Source organism: Pelophylax lessonae, assembly GCF_965119305.1.
Source record: "Pelophylax lessonae genome assembly, chromosome: 4".
Lineage (NCBI taxonomy): Eukaryota > Metazoa > Chordata > Amphibia > Anura > Ranidae > Pelophylax > Pelophylax lessonae.
Window position 1 is genome coordinate 466,317,291 of NC_138771.1, and position 17,784 is coordinate 466,335,074.

General features: G+C 43.1%; 1 protein-coding gene across 1 annotated transcript in view; it reads right to left on the reverse strand.

The window, feature by feature from the left end:
* The window catches only part of ADAM19 (ADAM metallopeptidase domain 19), a 159,006-nt gene that overhangs the window by 69,918 nt on the left and 71,304 nt on the right, over positions 1-17,784 (reverse strand). The window contains exon 4 of the mRNA XM_082254624.1: positions 10,184-10,262. Coding sequence (XP_082110750.1) covers positions 10,184-10,262 — 79 coding nt within the window. The remainder of the gene's footprint in view (positions 1-10,183; positions 10,263-17,784) is intronic.

Genomic DNA, 17,784 nt, shown 5'->3' on the forward strand with positions numbered 1-17,784 from the left:
CTCCCCTGGTCTCAGCATTTAGCATACTTCAGCAGCTGACTCCTGCCCTCCTCTGGTCCTCCGCCAGACCCTGCACTGCTTCCCAACTCCACCCCAATTTTCTTACTGGCAGCAGCGCAAGGTAAAGGGGGTGCAGTGTGATGTAAGTGAGGGTAAAGGACTCTTGATTTTTGATGGTGGGGAGGTTCTTGGCATCTGTAAGGGGGTTCTCTGGACATCTAGTCTTACAGATACAACAGGCCCTTTGAGGTCAACCATAATGCTGATGCGGCCCACAATGAAATAGAGTTTGACACCCCTGCTTTAAAGTAAGTCACACTGTGTCTTTACTGATATCCCCTCTGGGTTATTCAGTTAGCAACTATAGTGTGTGTTTCTTTAAAATGAAGAGGCTAAATACCTTTTCTCACACCGCAGCTAGGCAGTCACGTGATCCCCCTCCGCTAATCTTCCGTGATCTATGCGTAGCAGCGGGAAGGGCTAAGATTCCTCTTAACGTCAGCCGGCCAGCAGAGGGAAGTCAAGTGACCGCACAGCGTCGATGTGGGAAAAGGTATTTAGCCTTTTCATTTGAAAAAAAAAAAAACCCACACGCGCTATAGTTACTAACTGCATAATCCAGAGGGGGAACCAGTAAAGTCCCAGTGTGACTTTACAAATACTTTAAAAGCAAAACTATAGCTACTAACTGCATATTCCAGAGTCGATACATGTATTGTTGCTGCATATTGCAGCTGAATAGCGGCGGGAGGGGTGGGGAGGAAAGCTGCTCTCAGGCAGGGAGGGGAAGAGGGGAGAGATTCACAGCAGAGAGCGGGCTGACAGAGGAACGTAACGTGACAACTGTATCAAGGCTAAGCAGCCATGACTACCATGGTCAGCACAGACAGGGGGACACAGAACAGGCAGGATCAACCAGGTATATTACAACATAGGAAGGGACAAACTACATGGCAAAGCACTGTGCTATAGCTCATGCCTTAAACAATTTTTCTTTTTTTTCTTTTAGGATTACAACCACCTTAAGGCTTTAAACATCACCTTGAAGTGCACCAAGGGTGCTCTACAGCTGACATACCACAGAATGTATTTTTATAGTAAAGCAGTCAGAGTATTGGGGAGATTTCCCTTTACTTCCTGTCCTGGAGACACACCAGGACTGTGTTCCTCCCTGAAAGATTTCCCCTCTCTTTCTGCCCCAGCAACCATGGCAACCAGATGAACCCCTGCTAGTGAAATGAAAAAGAAGATATCTCCAAAGTAGAGGAAATTCCCCGCTTTGACAGCTGTCACTGAAACAATCTGCCCCCACTGAAAGAACAACCCTGAATTTCTGGATCCCCCATCACTCTTTGTCTCAAGGACAGTGGTCACCAGGACAAATAGAGAGGGTGAATATACGCAGTAAGGATGCAGACAGCTATAAAAGAAAAAAGGATCTAACCCTTCCCCACTCTTTAAAAAATTAAAAAAACCTTAGATATACTTAAACATACAGCACACTCGCCTGCTCTCCTTTAATTATTTATTAGTAATATAAATAGGCCGTTTGCATAAACATCGAGCAGACGCTGTACAGTCATACAAGATAGATGATTCTGGTCAATGGAAGTTCATTTAAGGCAGGGGAATAAGAGACACTGAACATTGGGCTCTTTGAGGCCAGCATTCTTACAGATGTATCCTCATTTCCTCTTCCCTGCACCCCCATTCTCAGCTTCCTGGGTAACTTAATGATCTCACTGGTTGCGAATTAACCCTTTCCACAGTGCTTGCGAGCAATCATACATAGAATTCAATGGACGGGGTGGGGATGCAGCGCAAGGGACAAAGACATGGTTGTGTTTTATGAAAATTTCCCAGAGGCTTATCACAGCTTGCATAGACTTAAGCGACAGCAAAATCTCACAGCTTTGTCCTCTGTCAGTAGCAACCACTTAGAGGACATTTCTTTGGGTAGTCAGTAAGGATGATCAATCTTCTCAATATCAGTTCCCTCTTTTATAACAGAGACTTCTGTTCTTTGCAAACCTTTGAGCCTCATTAGAAGTAGTTGATGATCCACAAGACTTGGGCCAACAAACATTGGGATTTGATAATGAGTTTAACAGGCGTATTTATTAAATTAAAATGTGGAGAGCAAGATGTACAGTAGCCATGAGCTTTTGCAGACCTTCAGCAAGCTTTAGTATCTTTAAAACTACAGCCAGTACTGTAGCTATGCATTTTGTATCCCCAGAGCAGGGAAGGGTGCTTTAAAAAGCTTTAAAGAATATGTAAAACCCAATACTTCATATTCCTGATGTGTCTGCTGTACCATGTACTTGTATGAAAAAATATTCTGTTCTCTTTGTATTGCTTACTTTGTGTCAAATCCCTGGTTTTCCTACCAGTCTCTCTGCTTTCCTATTAAAAACTGACTACACTACAAATGAAAGCAACGCTCTAGCTGTGCTCCAATGATCAGACTTGTGACATGATCCCTCCCCCCCCTCTGCATAACCATTCACTGGGAAGGTCATTGTACTGCTGTTTCTCCATTCACAACTCTCTGTGCAGCTGAGAACAGAGGGTATGTGATCACTTAAAAAAAAAAAAAAAAAAAAAAGGGGGGGGGACAAGGTTTTTATAATGTTTTTTATTTCTACTTCAACTGAATGGGCTATTTTACAACGTAAGGGTTCACATATACTTTAAGAAAGCAGTTTGATGAAAGCTTTGTAAATGCTTGCTTTATACACTGCTTATCAGCCTACTGATTACAACCCAACGTATGCAAACCTGGCCTTAGGTTATGTATGTTTTGCTGGTGGGGCTCCTGACTGCTAGGCCTGTGGACACATTTTAAGGATAAATTCACAGAGTTATTACACGTTATATGCCATAATGATACTTCTATGCAGCCAAAATGTATATATACTTCTAGTGTAATCTATGGTTTCCGACCTGGTTTGTGTACCCTAAGCGTACATGTCAGGAATTTAGGGGTACATGAAAAAAAGTTGAATAATAGTGGGAAAGGCAATGGCGTACCTAGTAGTGGTGCAGTCTGCACCAGACCCCGCCATTCCAAGGGTACCTGCACGGCATTGATTTTGCTTTGTTTTTTCTGTGATTGTAAGCAAAGTGCTTCTTGGTTGCTGAAGGACACTAGTCAGCACCAGCGCAGGAGGAGTGAAATGATCAAACATCACCCTCCATCTGCTGAAGTTCTCCACACAAGCAGCAGATATAGCACACTGCCAAACCAGGCACTCTGCAGTTCCCCGCCTTGAATTTGTGCAACACTGACCCACCAAAACACAGGGCCACATTGTGCCCGCCAGAACTCTATACAACGGCCCAATGTGCTGCAAGACTCAGGAGGAGCCCAGTGCCCACTGCCTCTATTGACACATCATGTGTGACCATTGCAATGCCATATTCTGCTCAGTGCCCTCCTGAGCCAGACACCAGGTGCCCTTCCAAAAAAAATAAAAAATCTTCCGGCAGCCATTGCACTCCAGGCCTAGGAAGATCCTGGAGAGGAGCCAAGACAGACAGTGTTCCTGCTGGAGTCAGTGATTAACATTACACTATAAATCTGTGTGATTCAAGGCATTAAATGACCCTATTATTCCATTGGTTTAATCACATTGCTGAGCCATTTATTTACAATTACAATATATAAATTTGAACTACCAGCAACTATATCAACATTTTTCTAATATGAAGGGTACAATTTATGGAAATAGGCTGTACGCAAGTGAAAAAGAAAAAGTTGGAAACCTCTGCTATAAAGATTGTTATATCAATTACTTAATTGTGAACTAACCATAACGTCTTTTATACTTTCCTTTTAAAATGCACATGAAATGAAGTAGGATGAAATCACACATAGTTCCATATGTAATGAATATTAGGTATTTAATGCCTTATTATGGCCTGTTCGCTAAACTGCACCGGTAATTATACACATCATGTATACTTACATCCCTGGGATTATACCCAAAAGCTCAATGTAAATATGAATATCTACTGCCATTCAATATGGGATCCTAAAGCGGAAATGCAGTATTGGTGGGGTAGAAGGGGTCATTATCTGAGCCCTTCCCCTTGTTGAGGAGAGGACATTTTAGTTTAAAAAATTGTATCCATCTAACCATAAAATATACAATTTGATTTTACCATCGCCTTTAGATCTACCATGAACTAAAAAAAGAAAAAAAAAAGTATTGTGATGCCTGCCTTTACATGCACATGAAATTTAATGGCGTCCCAGTCTTAGTATGTAGGGTTCAACATTGAGTTGGCCCACCCTTTGCAGCTATAACAGCTTCAACTCTTCTGGGAAGGCTGTCCACAAGGTTTAGGAGAGTGTCTATAGGAATGTTTGACCATTCTTCCAGAAGTGCATTTGTGAGGTCAGTCTCTGCTCTAATTTATCCCAAAGGTGTTCTATCGGATTGAGACAAGGACTCTGTGCAGGCCAGTCAAGTTCTTCTACCCCAAACTCGCTCATCTATGTCTTTATGGACCTTGCTTTGTGCAATGGTGCCCAGTCATGTTGGAACAGGAAGGTGCCTCCCCAAACTGTTCCCACAAAGTTGGGAGCATGAAATTGTCCAAAATGTCTTGGTATGCTGAAGTCCTAAGAGTTCCCTTAACTGGAATAAAGGGGCCAAGTTAAACTCCTGAAAAACAACCCCACGCCATAATCCCCCCTCCACCAAATAATTTGGACCATAAAAGTCCATAAAGACATGGATAAGCAATCCATAGACACACTCCTAAACCTTGTGGACAGCCTTCCCAGAAGAGTTGAAGCTGTTATAGCTGCATACGGAGGACTAACACAATACTGAACCCTAAGGACTAAGACTGGGATGCCATTAAAGTTCCTGTGCGCGTAAAGGCAGGTATCCCAATACTTTTGACAATATAGTGTATGTAGTGCAAAGGGCCTACCTAAATCTATACTTATAAATGGGTTGTTTAGGTTTGTCCTCATATTACATAGTACAATCTCCTTTGGTTTTACTAAAACTATCAGATTGCATAGAGTATGGCCAGCTTGAAGGATAAGTTCACTTTTACAAAAATAAAAAATGATGCACGTGGCGGTGCATTTGCAACATGTTACACCCTGAATACGGGTTTAACATGTTACAGATGGTGAACTTATCCTTTAAAATTTAACTAGAGGCAAAACTTTGTTTTAAAAAGAGTTGAGGTGAATTAAAAAACACCTGTCAGTTTCTATTATAAATTATAATTTCTATATAAAATCCAATTCCCAAATTTTGGGTTGTCCCCGGAAACGTAATAGAGAGAAAATCTTCCAATGGTACACTAGTTTTGAGGACCGGGGGTGGGGTGCAAAGGATTCCCTTAATTTTCTGGGATTTCGTCTCACTCCTGTTTTGGCTGTGGGACAGGAAGTGAAGGTGAATCTCCTCAGTTGGACACAGATACCAAAAAAACTTACAGGGGTTATAACTAGGGTACTCTGTCCAAATTGAAAAAGAAAAAAACGAAAACAAATTGCTAATAGTTCCACTTTATCTATCCACACTAACAAAAAAGTATCTATTCTGAGCAAGGGGGAGGAAAAAAATGATTGAAAACAAATTATTGGTGATCCAGATGATTTTGATGTATTCATCAAAAAAATATTTCAATTTTTATTGCAAGGTTTTCCTTAAAGTTAATGAAAACAGTATTTTAATGTAAAAAAAAAAAAAAATTTAAAAATTCTTGGTTTCTTAGACCCCATTCACACTAGCGCGACTTGTCAGGCGACTTGGTTGCCTGACAAGTCGCGGTGGGTTGCCTGCCATTGATTAGCACAGGACCCGTTCTAATAGGAGCGACACAAGTCGCTCCGACTTAGAAAAACTTTGGGGCGACCTGGAGGCGACCTGTATTGACTTCAATGATATGAAGTCCATGCATGTCGCGCCGAGGTTGCGGTGCACGCTGTGCACCGCGACTTCACAGGTCGCCCCAGCAAGTCGTGTCGCCCCTGTCTGAATGGGGTCTTAATATTCTGGTGTAGTACTTAAAAAATTATATTGAAAACAAATTCTTGGTGATCCTGCCAGCCCTTTGGGTCTGTTCCCCAATGCTGTAGGGCCTGCAGTGAATTCACTCCAGCGTTGTCACCCTGATTAGCTGCACAGGGCTTCATTGCTATGCATTGTGTGGAGGAGGGCTTATTCGCGCTATCACTGCTGCAACCCCCTCCCCCCTCGTCATTGCCAATCGACAACAGCCATGTAGTCCAACGGGGCACCCTGAATTACTTCCTCCCCTTTAGGATCCCTCCTACCATCTCTCAGGGCTTAGTTGTCCCAGATACAGGAAGTGAAGAAATACCTCCCCAGTGGGGTCAAGGACATTTTAACTGTTCCCGGCTTTATCCAAAACTAACAAAAATACATTTTGGTTAGGCTTTAACCTAAATTCCATATTTGCCATAGGCTAGTATTTTAGCCCTTGTACATAGTATCAACATAATTGTGATATATGCGCTTTAATTTGGCTTTTTTCATGAATACAGCCTAAAATGTAAAGTTTTAAATGTACAAAACAGAGATATACACTGCCCCAGAGCATAAACAGATAAATATGTTGATGTTTCATTTGAAACAAAAACAGCCTGCTAATTATTGAGTGCATTACGCATCTGCCAGTAAATATCTGCATCCTCCAAGCATCTGTATAAACAGCTAGGCTTGTGCATCTGACCACATCTGTCCTCCTCTGACCTCTCCAGCAGTCATGTCATGGCTTATATCTGTATTTTCTAAAAATAAATATGGAATCCCGAGTCATGTGCAAGCCCAAATAACCCCGGGCCATTGGCAGAGAGTGCCATCTTTTCACTCTTGACCTACTTCCCAAAATGGTTTACCCAAAGGCATTAAGAAGTGTGTCAGGAAGCAAAGTCAGGAACTGCAGGTCAAACCAAAATTGGGCACAAGTTTATCTGAGGAAATGGTGTAGCAGAAAAAACACAGAGTTAGCATTATGGCTAAAACAAACTACATAGAAGCCAAGACGTCCTGTGACTGCTCTGTTTTGATGTAGAACAGAAGAAGGAGAGACAGAGGAGATAAATTAGAAAATCAGCTGAATGCAAATAATTACATTTGATGGAGAATATTCTCAGTCAACTGGGGTGAGTGGACTGCTGCCGAGAACCAGGGAGCCAAAAACACAAGCTGTTATGTATAAATGCAGTAAGGATTTTGCTTTACACGATGAGGCCACATAGAACAGTCATTGTAAGGTCACTTAGCTATCCAGCCTCCATCCTAAAGTAGATGTAAGCCCTAACTATAAACACTAACTGAATGGCATTCAATTTCTCAAACCGCTGTGCATCACAGTTTTTTTTTTTTTTAATTAAAAATAAAACACTTGATTTTTTAACTTTATTTAATTATTTTTTTTCATCTTTGTGCCGCTGATCTCCTGCAGCCACTTGCTGACTACATGTACTCCAGAAATGGCTGCATGGAATTAGATAGTGCAGGCCTCCTGAGGGCCGCAACAGTGGACCATGCCTCTGCCACGCCACGTCACGCCAATAGGCATTTGTTGTCACCATTGGAAGCCCATGTGATAGGGAAAAAACGCAGGAGCATAACTGGGAGACAAGGATAGGGAGTTGTCACCACTGTCATCCTTTTTAGAGGTAGTACCCTAGCAACGACCTCAACCAGGTATTACATTATGGAGTTTCGACTTTACATTACATGTGAAGTCAAATTTAAGATTTTATTGACTGGGTTTACGTATGCTTTAAAAGGCAATATAGAGCAGTTACTAAGACCTGCCATTCTAAAAAATATTCTAAAAAATAATTAATGGTGTAGCTGTTATTTTGTATCTTACCAATAAGATAAGAAGTGCTTGAACTAGATGTACAATTAGGTAGGCCATACATGGTTCGAATCTCGGCTGGTTCAGCTGGAACCGGCCGAGATTCGAACCGTGTATGGACAGCCTGAATGTACCAAGTTAATTGATCGATCGACTTGGGTACAACAAGCATGCTGGGTTTTATCTGCGATTATCGATAGTGGCTGCTATAGCCGCTAGCAATGAATCGCTGTCTTCTCCCGGCGGGGACGGCTTCCCCCGCCAGGAGAAGACAATGGCCTGGCAGGAGGAACACCGTCTGTGCTGATTGGGGAATCAAGCTCATTTCTTTCCTACAACCCATGGTTGCAGAAAATAAATTTGCTCCATGTATGGGCGGCCTTAAGCTGGTCATAGACAAGTCATGTTTTGTTTGTTCAATCAGAATATTGAACAAAATAAAAATTACTCAATTCTCCCATCCACAGACTCGATATGGATGGGGGAGTCATACACTCAGAATTCACTCAACAGCACCGCAAGCTATAGCCGGCGGCGATGATCGAGAGAAAATTTTCCAACAGGCTGCTTTTACACAAGTCAATTGATAGAGTCAATAGATTTCTTAAAGTTGGGATCCTTTCAGAGCTTCCAGAGCCTGGACCAGTTCTGTGATATCAACCCACAGAGGGCTTTATCTCATTGCTAGTTAAATCTGAGTAGCAGGAGTGCAGAAATAAGTGCACTCCTATGACCCAGAAGAGAAATATGGCCAAAATAATTTTGACCATACTTCTCCTTTAACCATGCTTGCTTGATTATTGTACTGATACATAGAAATTCACACGATTGGTTTATGACAGCAAAACATTTTATTTTGCTTTGTCCATCCTGGCACAAACCAGCTTAGGTAATTGCAGATTTATACATCCTGTCCCCTTAGGACAACTGTCTTGTGCCATCCTCATCATGTGCTGTTCAACTGTAAAGCCTAAGTATCACACCAACAAGGTCAGTTGTAGCCACACAAGGCATGGTGATATGGTAAAAACAAAGACAGACAGAGGCGCCTCTAAGTGTAGACTTTATGCAACAGGTTTAATGAATAAAATTATGCACTCACGTTAGTAAGAATATATTCATGCCCATAAAACAAGGTTCCAGTGTGGAGAAGTGTACATCATCTGGTCATGGACATCCGTCCTGCTGGATGATGACATCATCCAGGTTCGGCTATCCACCAAGCCTTGCTGTCAAGCAAATACACAAGCCTACTTCCTGGTTCTAACCTTGCCATACAAGCCGGCCATGGATGTCCATGACCGGATGATGTACACTTCTCCACACTGGAACCTTGTTTTATGGGCATGAATATATGCTTACTAACGTGAGTAGACAATTGTATTCATTAAACCTGTTGCATAAAGTCTACACTTAGAGGCGCCTCTGTCTGTCTTTGTTTTAGCCCTGTGGAACCCCTGGCTTTTGGTTTCTGGATGGCTGCCCTACATGGTGGACTTTTTCACCCCCTGTGCCATTAATGACTTTTAACTCCATGGACTTTTGGTTCGATATGTGATCAAGCGCCTGTTAACATTGTGTATTGTGATATGGTACAATGCAGGGGGGGGGGGGGGGGGGAGGGTTCCACAAACGTTCACATTTCCCATCATGTTCTTGGAACATCAACACTTGCCTTGACAATTTCCATGGTTATTGAATAAAGGTGGTTGAGTTACCTTGCGTGGCTATTATTATTGGGATATGTTCCTGACACTCATTGGAGCTGAGAAAGCCACTTGGATGAGTGGTGAAACATCTTCAACGATACAGAACAAGTCAAGCTGAATATGACCAACTACTGCTAGCTATATCATAACTTGGACAAATGAGAACCTTCACAGATGTTACCAATAGCCAAGAATAGATTATGTGGTCAGCTATGTGGTAGTCCTGCCACCCTACACCACAGCCTGTGTTGGCTGTGTGTAAGTCCTGCCCTGGTTATGACATGTGGAATATAAGAAGTGCCTACACATGCCTATTTATTTTAACCCTGTAGCAAAAATCTGACAATTGTTCTAATGAGTTACTACTCACCCCAAAACAAAAAAAAACAAAAAAAGCTTCTGTGGCTGGACATATATAAATGAGATTAGGTTTTGTGGTACGTTCAGAAGGAAATTGTTGAAGTATTATTATTTGCAGGGTAAAGATCTAGCAAAGCACACAATAATACATAGTATGTCCAGCAATCTAGACCTTATTCTTCAGAATCTGTAAAATAAAGGAATACGCACAAAGACAGCACTGTGGATCGTACACCATATCATACCGTCATATTGGGTTTCTGAATGATAGGAATGTCACCGGGGCTGTAATGGGTCTCTGTGTAATTCATGTGGATGAGTTGTCTGCAAAGCAATTATGAAAATTAAAAAAAAAGTTAATTGATTGTTTTCCTTACAGTGTAAATGATGTCCAATACTGTTAACAGTGCAAACCTTGTTCTTTCAGTCAAACTGATATTATTCAAGAGCAAAACCAAGCAGCACTTAAAATCAAAGTACGGGGAAACCTATCAAAGAAATGTTGCAACTGCACTGGTCGGAAAGTTGACATCATTCATCTTAAAAAGGGTACCTGTCAGTATAAAAATATGGGAGCGGTTACAGATGACCGACTTTAAAAGATGCAGCTCTACATACAGATATGAAATCATCTTACGTTTAATAGCTAGACAAACATTTTTTGCTTTTATTTATTTTTCTATTTCCTGGTTGAGTGAGGCACTGATGATGTGACCAGGGTCTTACAGATGCATCCTGAGAAGGCTACATCACCAGTTCCTTTTAACTCAGATAGTGTGCACTGTCACATGTTTCAGTAGGCAGACTCAGAGTTCCAGTTAAAGCAGAAGTATACCCAAAGCTTTTTTTAGCTGTACTTCTATTAAACACAGAAATTCAGCTTGTTCTGCACTTCTGTGATCTATTTTCAGACAACAGCAGGCTGAAGTCTGTTGCATGTTGACTTCACTCAGCCGGTCCAAGCTCTGAAAAGATCCCAACTATTTACCCGGGATCCATCCAGATGCCTGGACTGGCAGCTGGCTTAGCCTTTCAGCGAGAACCTAAACAAGCTGCTCTGCTCCCTCCACAGCCCAGTGCTCCTGTGAGCGCTGGAGGGGGAAGAGCAGAGAGCCGGTAACTGACAGTCACCAGCCCTCTGCAGGCTGAAGACCGAGAGCCAAGCGATCAGCAGTGTTTGATCGCTTAGTTCTCGGTCTGAAGCCAGCAGGGGACAGATGCAGCATTGGAGTGAGGCTGCAACCACCTTTGTGAGTTTCATTTTTATTTTTTTTTCACAATCCTTTCCCTTACTTTTCAAGTGACCATTAATGTTAGGAGCATTCTTCCTTCTGACCATCAATTGAACTGTGAAGAAACCCTTACAATTTTTACTGCTTTTCCTCGGTTCTGGCCATTATCATTTATTTGTTTATTGTCATTAACATTTATGAAAATAATGTTGTTGTATAGAACGGCCCTGGGTGTTAAATATGTCTCATTCTTTCTTTTATTTATTCTTATATAGCAACATCCATATCCATATCCATATCCATACTAGAATACCCAGAGCTATAGATATAGTAAATATTAGCAGGGTTCCATGAGACCAAAAGTTAACCCAAAACAGCAAGATCCCCATGTTTGCACCCCCTCACCCTCTCTTTAATGATTGGCACTTATTGGGGGGGGGGGGGGGTGGGTTGGGGAGCGGATACCTGGTTTGACAGGTACCTGCTCCCACTTCCGGTTGGATCACTGCATTGATCCAAGCAGAAGTTTGCCTGCAATCACAGGTCCCAGAGGGCTGCAAGACCATTCACAAAGCGCAGCAAGGCTTCATTGCCAATTTCCCTTACTTAAGATGCCAACACCTGTACCCAAAGCAAATTAAAGATTCAGCTCAGGTGAGGAAAGCGCTAGATCTCTGGACAGGTAAGTGCCCTTATATTAACCAGTTGCCGACCACCCCACGCAGATATACTGCGGCAGGGCAGCTCGGCTTCGCAAAATCAGGTAGATCTACGTGTTTTTGTGCATGCGGTCTCGGGGGCGCATGCGCGTGCCACCAAGCCGCGCTCCTGCTGTGTTTAGACACAGCAGGAGGCGGGCCGCGGGAGGAGCAGCGGCGATCACCGCCGGCCTCCCGCAATCATCAGAAAAACTGACAGAAGACCCGCCTGCTTATGTAAACAAAGCAGGCGAGTCTTCTGTCACACAGACAGGGAGAGATCAGGAGTTTCAGCTAAGCTGAAACCCCGATCTCTTTGTGCCTGTCATAAAGCCCCCCCACAGTGAGTAAGCACAGTTAGGCATACATTAACCCCTTTGATCACCCCCAGTGTTAACCCCTTCCCTGCCAGTGTCATTTATACAGTAACAGTGCATATTATTTAGCACTGATTACTGTATTAATGTCACTGGTCCCCAAAAAGTGTCAAAAATGTCAGGGGTCCGATATGTCCGCCACAATGTCTCAGTCCCGCTAAAAAATCGCTGATCGCCACCATTACTAATAAAAACAAAACAAAAAAAAAAAGTCCAAAAATCTATCCCGTAGTTTGTAAACGCTATAACTTTTGTGTAAACCAAAATTAAAATACGCTTTTTGTTTTTTTTTATTTTTACTAAAAATATGTAGCAGAATACAAATTGGCCAAAAATGATAAAAAAATTAGATTTTTTACATTTTTATATTGGGAATGTTTTATAGCAGAAAGTAAAAAATATTGTGTTTTTTTCAAAATTGTCCCCCTTCTTTGTTTATAGCACAAAATCTAAAAACCGCAGAGGTGATCAAATACCACCAAAAAAAAAAAGCTCTATTTGTGGGAAGAAAAATAATAATAAAAATAATAATAATTGCATTTGGGTACAACGCAGCACGGCTGCGCAATTTTTTGTTAAAGTAACGCAGTGCTGAATCGCAAAAAATGGCCTGGTCATTAAGGGGGTAAAACCTTCTGGAACTAAAGTGGTTAAAAGTTAGCAGCTACGCAGGTTCCACATAAGGATATCAGGGTGGGGAGGACGTGCTTGAATGTATACTTTCCCTGACAAATGAGGTGTTTAGTCGTAGAGGCTGGAGATGTAGTATTATATGTGGCAACTGGATAGAGAGGTGGAGTCGCTCATATTTTTGCTGCAATGGGAATGCATGTCTACAATTTGTCAACATACATCATTCGTGTGGGGCCTAAGGGCTATTCCAGAAGCTGCAAGCTCATTGTGTCGTTTTTTTGTTTGTTGTATTGTTCAGCCCAGTTGGACGGTCTGTTGTAAGTCTTTGTATTTCTGTGCAAGAAAATCAATAAATACAATTTTTAAAAGACTGCTGACCTTCCATTTTTCTTTTAAATTTTGTTCGGGGGGTAGGGGGGCAACTCCTCTTTAAGGGCTTTCTGTGTTGAAAAGGTTGAGAAAGGCTGATTTGTTGCATCTCTGTGATAGGAAGTGAAAGGAAATAATGTATTTCCAACAGAACAGACTATAATCCCCTACCTCCCCCCCAAGAAAACCTAAAAAAACGTACACGGGTTTTAAGCATTCCATATTCCAGCCAAAGGGAAAAATAATATAAATGTTTCTTAAAGCAGCACATATATGAATCTTTTTTTTTTTTTTCAGTTCACCAGTGCCATCAGAATGCACTGATCAGTACTGCCAGCAGTGCTGATCGAATGACAAAAATCCGACAGGGGGCTTTTGCAGAACTGGCAGAATTTCGAACCATGCATTGCCAGCTTTAGATACACTTTAACCACTTGAAGACCAGCCTCTATATACCTCTACTTTTCCTGGCTATTTTTCCAATTCTTGACAATTACTTGGTCATGCAAATAGATTTTTTTTTTTTAGACAGATAAGGCTTTCTTTTGTTGGTTTTAACCACTTGCTACTCGCCCGCCGTCAAATGACAGCGGAGCGGTGTAGCTATTGTTCTGGGACGCCGTCATATGACGGCGCACCAGAACAGCCTCTCTCGCGCGCCCCAGAGGGCGCACAGAGCGGCGATCGTGACCACGCGGTGTCCTAGCAACAGGGCGCGGTCACGATCTCGGTAAAGAGTCAATGACATGACTCTCAATCCATGTGATCGGCCGTGTCCAATCAGGCGAGGAGAGCCGATCAGCGGCTCCTCGTCATAGGGGAGACAAGTACAAGTAATCAGGGCACTGATCATCAGTGCCCTGATTACACAAAATATAAATAAAAAGCCAATTACTGCCCACCATTAGTGCCCACAGTGCACGCCATCAGTGCCCACAATCAGTGCTCATAGTGCTGCCAGTCAGTGCCACCCATCAGTGTCCATCAGTGCCGCCTGTCAGTGCCTGCTCATCTAGGCACTGATGGGCACTGACTGGCAGCACTATGGGCACTGATTGTGGGCACTGATGGTGCTGCCCATCAGTGCCACCCATCAGTGTCCATCAGTGCCACCCATCAGTGTCCATCAGTGCCGATCAGTGCCACCTCTCAGTGCCATCTCTCAGTGCCCATCAGTGCCACCTCTCAGTGCCGCCTATCAGTGCCCATCAGTACAGCATATTAGTACCTCCTCATCAGTGCCACCTCATCAATGCCCATAAGTGCCACCTCATCAGTGCCCATAAGTGCTGCCTCATCAGCGCACATTAGTGAAGAAGAAAATTATTTATTTTCAAAACTTTTTTTTTTTTTCAAAATTTTCTGTCTTTTTTTTGTAAGAAATAAAAAACCCAGAGGTGATTAAATACCACCAAATTTTTGTTTGATATTTGTGTGAAAAAAATGATAAAAATTTCATATGGGTACAGTGTAGCATGACCATTCAAAGTGACAGCGCTGAAAGCTGAAAATTGGCCTGGGCAGGAAGGGGGGTGAACGTGCACTGTAGGCAAGTGGTTAATGAGAGCGTTTTTTTTTTCTTTTCTTACATTTTGACAATTATTTGGTTATGCAATACTGTACCCACATGAATTTTATACTAAATTTTTTAGACAGACATGACCTTTCTGTTGTTGGTATTTAAGAAACCCCTTTTTTTCACTATATACAGGAAAGCAGAACAAACTATTTTCTAAAAACGAATGTTCTGACTGCTTATTGCATTTTTTAAAGGTCTTAAAATGTCAGGGCAGTGACCCCCCCCCCCCAAATTACCCCTTTTTAGAAAGTGCCCTCCCCCCTCAAACTATAATCACCAATTAAATCCCTCCTAGTCACAGAAATCCCCCAGTCACTCCACAACAATTAATTAGCATGCAAAGTAAACACTCAGAATCAGCCAAGAGATACTGTGTACTTCATGCATAATAAAAAAATACTGATTGGGTGAAAGGGAGTTATGTATTGCTTGGAGATAGGCTTTTTATAGAGGATGGTAAAGTGTTCGGTGATTACATAGAGAAGGGTTAAGCGTTAGAGGTGCTTTAATATATTTAAATACATTGATTATTTATGATACACTGACCAGCTATGCTATGCGCACTAGTTCTACTTCTTAGCATTCTTAGCATGGGAAACCTTGTGCCAAAAATTACCTGCACCAGGTTGCTGGTGCTGAGAATATACTACCATGGGGACCTGTCCTTGGTCCTGATGTCCTAGAGCCATGGTGCCTTTTACACCTCAGTTGATGCAACTGTGTCTGCGGTAAGACACATCCAAACCAGAATCTGATGCTGAATGGTTAACCATGGTTATTTCTGCGGATCTATAGAGGTATCAGTTACTGTAATAAATCTGGTTAGGGGGATGGTGGGCTATGACATCTTCATACCACAGCAGTCATAAACCATTGTTGATGTCAGCTTGTCATGGGACTTTACTCAGAGGATTAGAGGTCAAACAGAAATAGCTGAGGAAGGATGTTATCCACACAAAGTTCAGTAAATAAGCTTTACATTGTCTATACAATACCTTCCTACTGCTTATGTCCAGTATTTACTGTGGATTAAAAATGATTGTTTGCATTTTAAATCAAATCATATGACAGAATTAACATACTAAAAACGGAATTTTTGTAAAATCTTACCTGTAAAATTCCTTTCTCTGAGTCCTCCGACAGTCGACGCCTCTTCATATTCGTCACAATTGGGTAATTGACTTCCACTTCATAGGAGTAGCTAGGCAACAGAATATGTTAATATTAAAGCTTTTAACATATCCCACCCCCAGGGGGTGGTCCCCTCAGGCAATTACCTCCCTGCTTCCTGATTCCTCTCCAGTTTCAGTAGAATAGCAGTAGAGTATACCAAGAAAACCCCAAAAGAGGGGCGGGGGCGGCGACTGTCGGAGGACTCAGAGAAAGGAATTTTACAGGTAAGATTTTACAAAAATTCCGTTTTCTCTTACGTCCTCCGACAGTCGCCGCCTCTTCATATTCGTCACAATTGGGATGTCCCAAAGCAGTGTAAACATGAGGGGTGGGAAACGTAACCGCGCCTAAGGCAAAGCAGCCTCCCATCAGAGAAAGGAACCTTACCAAAGGAAGGAAACCAGCTGGGCAGCATGAAAAAAAACATGCTCAACAGGAGCAACAACCCAGGAAAAAAGCAAACAACCTAGGGATAAAAACATATCCCAAACAACCAGGGGTCCAAAGAAACAAGGGACCCTAAGGAACTGCCGCACTAAGAACCTTGCGGCCAAAGGAAGCATCTGCCGATGCCTGAACATCCACTTTGTAGAACTTCGAGAAGGTGTGAACGGACGACCAAGTCGCCGCCTCACACACCTGGGCCACAGAAGCCCGATGATGACAGGCCCAAGACGTACTCAGAGACCTGGTAGAATGCGCCTGCACAGGCATGGGAGGAACTTTCCCCTTCAGAGCATAGGCCTGTTCAATGGTCTGTCTGATCCATTGGGCGATGGTGGAAGCCGAGGTCGCCATCCCCTGCCGAGGACCTTCTGGCAGAACAAACAAGGCATGCGTCTTGCGAAAAGATTCAGTCGACTTTAGGTAAACCCTAATCGCCCGAACAACATCCAAGAAGTGCAAGTCCACCTCCTTCGGATGTTTAGGCCTCGCACAGAGCGAGGGCAAGACAATGTCCTCATTGAGGTGAAATTCCGAAATCCCCTTCGGAAGGAAGGAAGGGTTAGGTCGCAAGACCACCTTATCCAAGTGAATGACCAGATACGGAGACCCGCAGGACAGAGCAGCCAGCTCCAACACCCTGCGAGCCAAAGTGATCGCCACCAAAAAGGCAACCTTTTTGGACAACATAGACAACGAGATCTCCCTGATCTTTTCAAACGGAGCACGTCGTAATACGGACAGAACAAGGTTCAAGTCCCAAGGAGGCAGAGGTTCCCTCCTAGGAGGAACCAGATGTCGCACCCCTTGAACAAAAGTGCTAACCAAGGAGTTAAACGCCACAGGACGTTGAAAAAGCACGGCCAGCGCAGCAATCTGACCCTAGATCGTAGCCAGCGCCAAACGCTGGTCAACACCCGATGGAAGGAAGGCCAACACCCTAGACACCGAGTATGCGCGAGGGGAACACCCCCTGGACTCACACCAGGCAAAATAGGCCTTCCAAGTACGGTATTAGACCTTCCCCGAGGAAGCCTGCCTCGCGTTGATCAAAGTGTGAATGACCTCAGGGAAGAGACCCCTATCCTTCAGGACCTCGGTTTCAACAGCCAGGCCGTCAAAGCCAGCGACTGTAAAGCAGGATGGAACATTGGTCCTAGACAGAAGATCCTCCCGAAGAGGTAGACGCCATGGAGCGTCGATGACCAGATTTACGAGGTTCGCGTACCAGGACCGGCGAGGCCAGTCCGGCTCCACAAGAATCACCGTGTGCGGTTCCGAGTTCAACCTGCGAAGGAACCTGGCCAGCAGTTGAATCGGTGGAAATGCATATATCAGTCG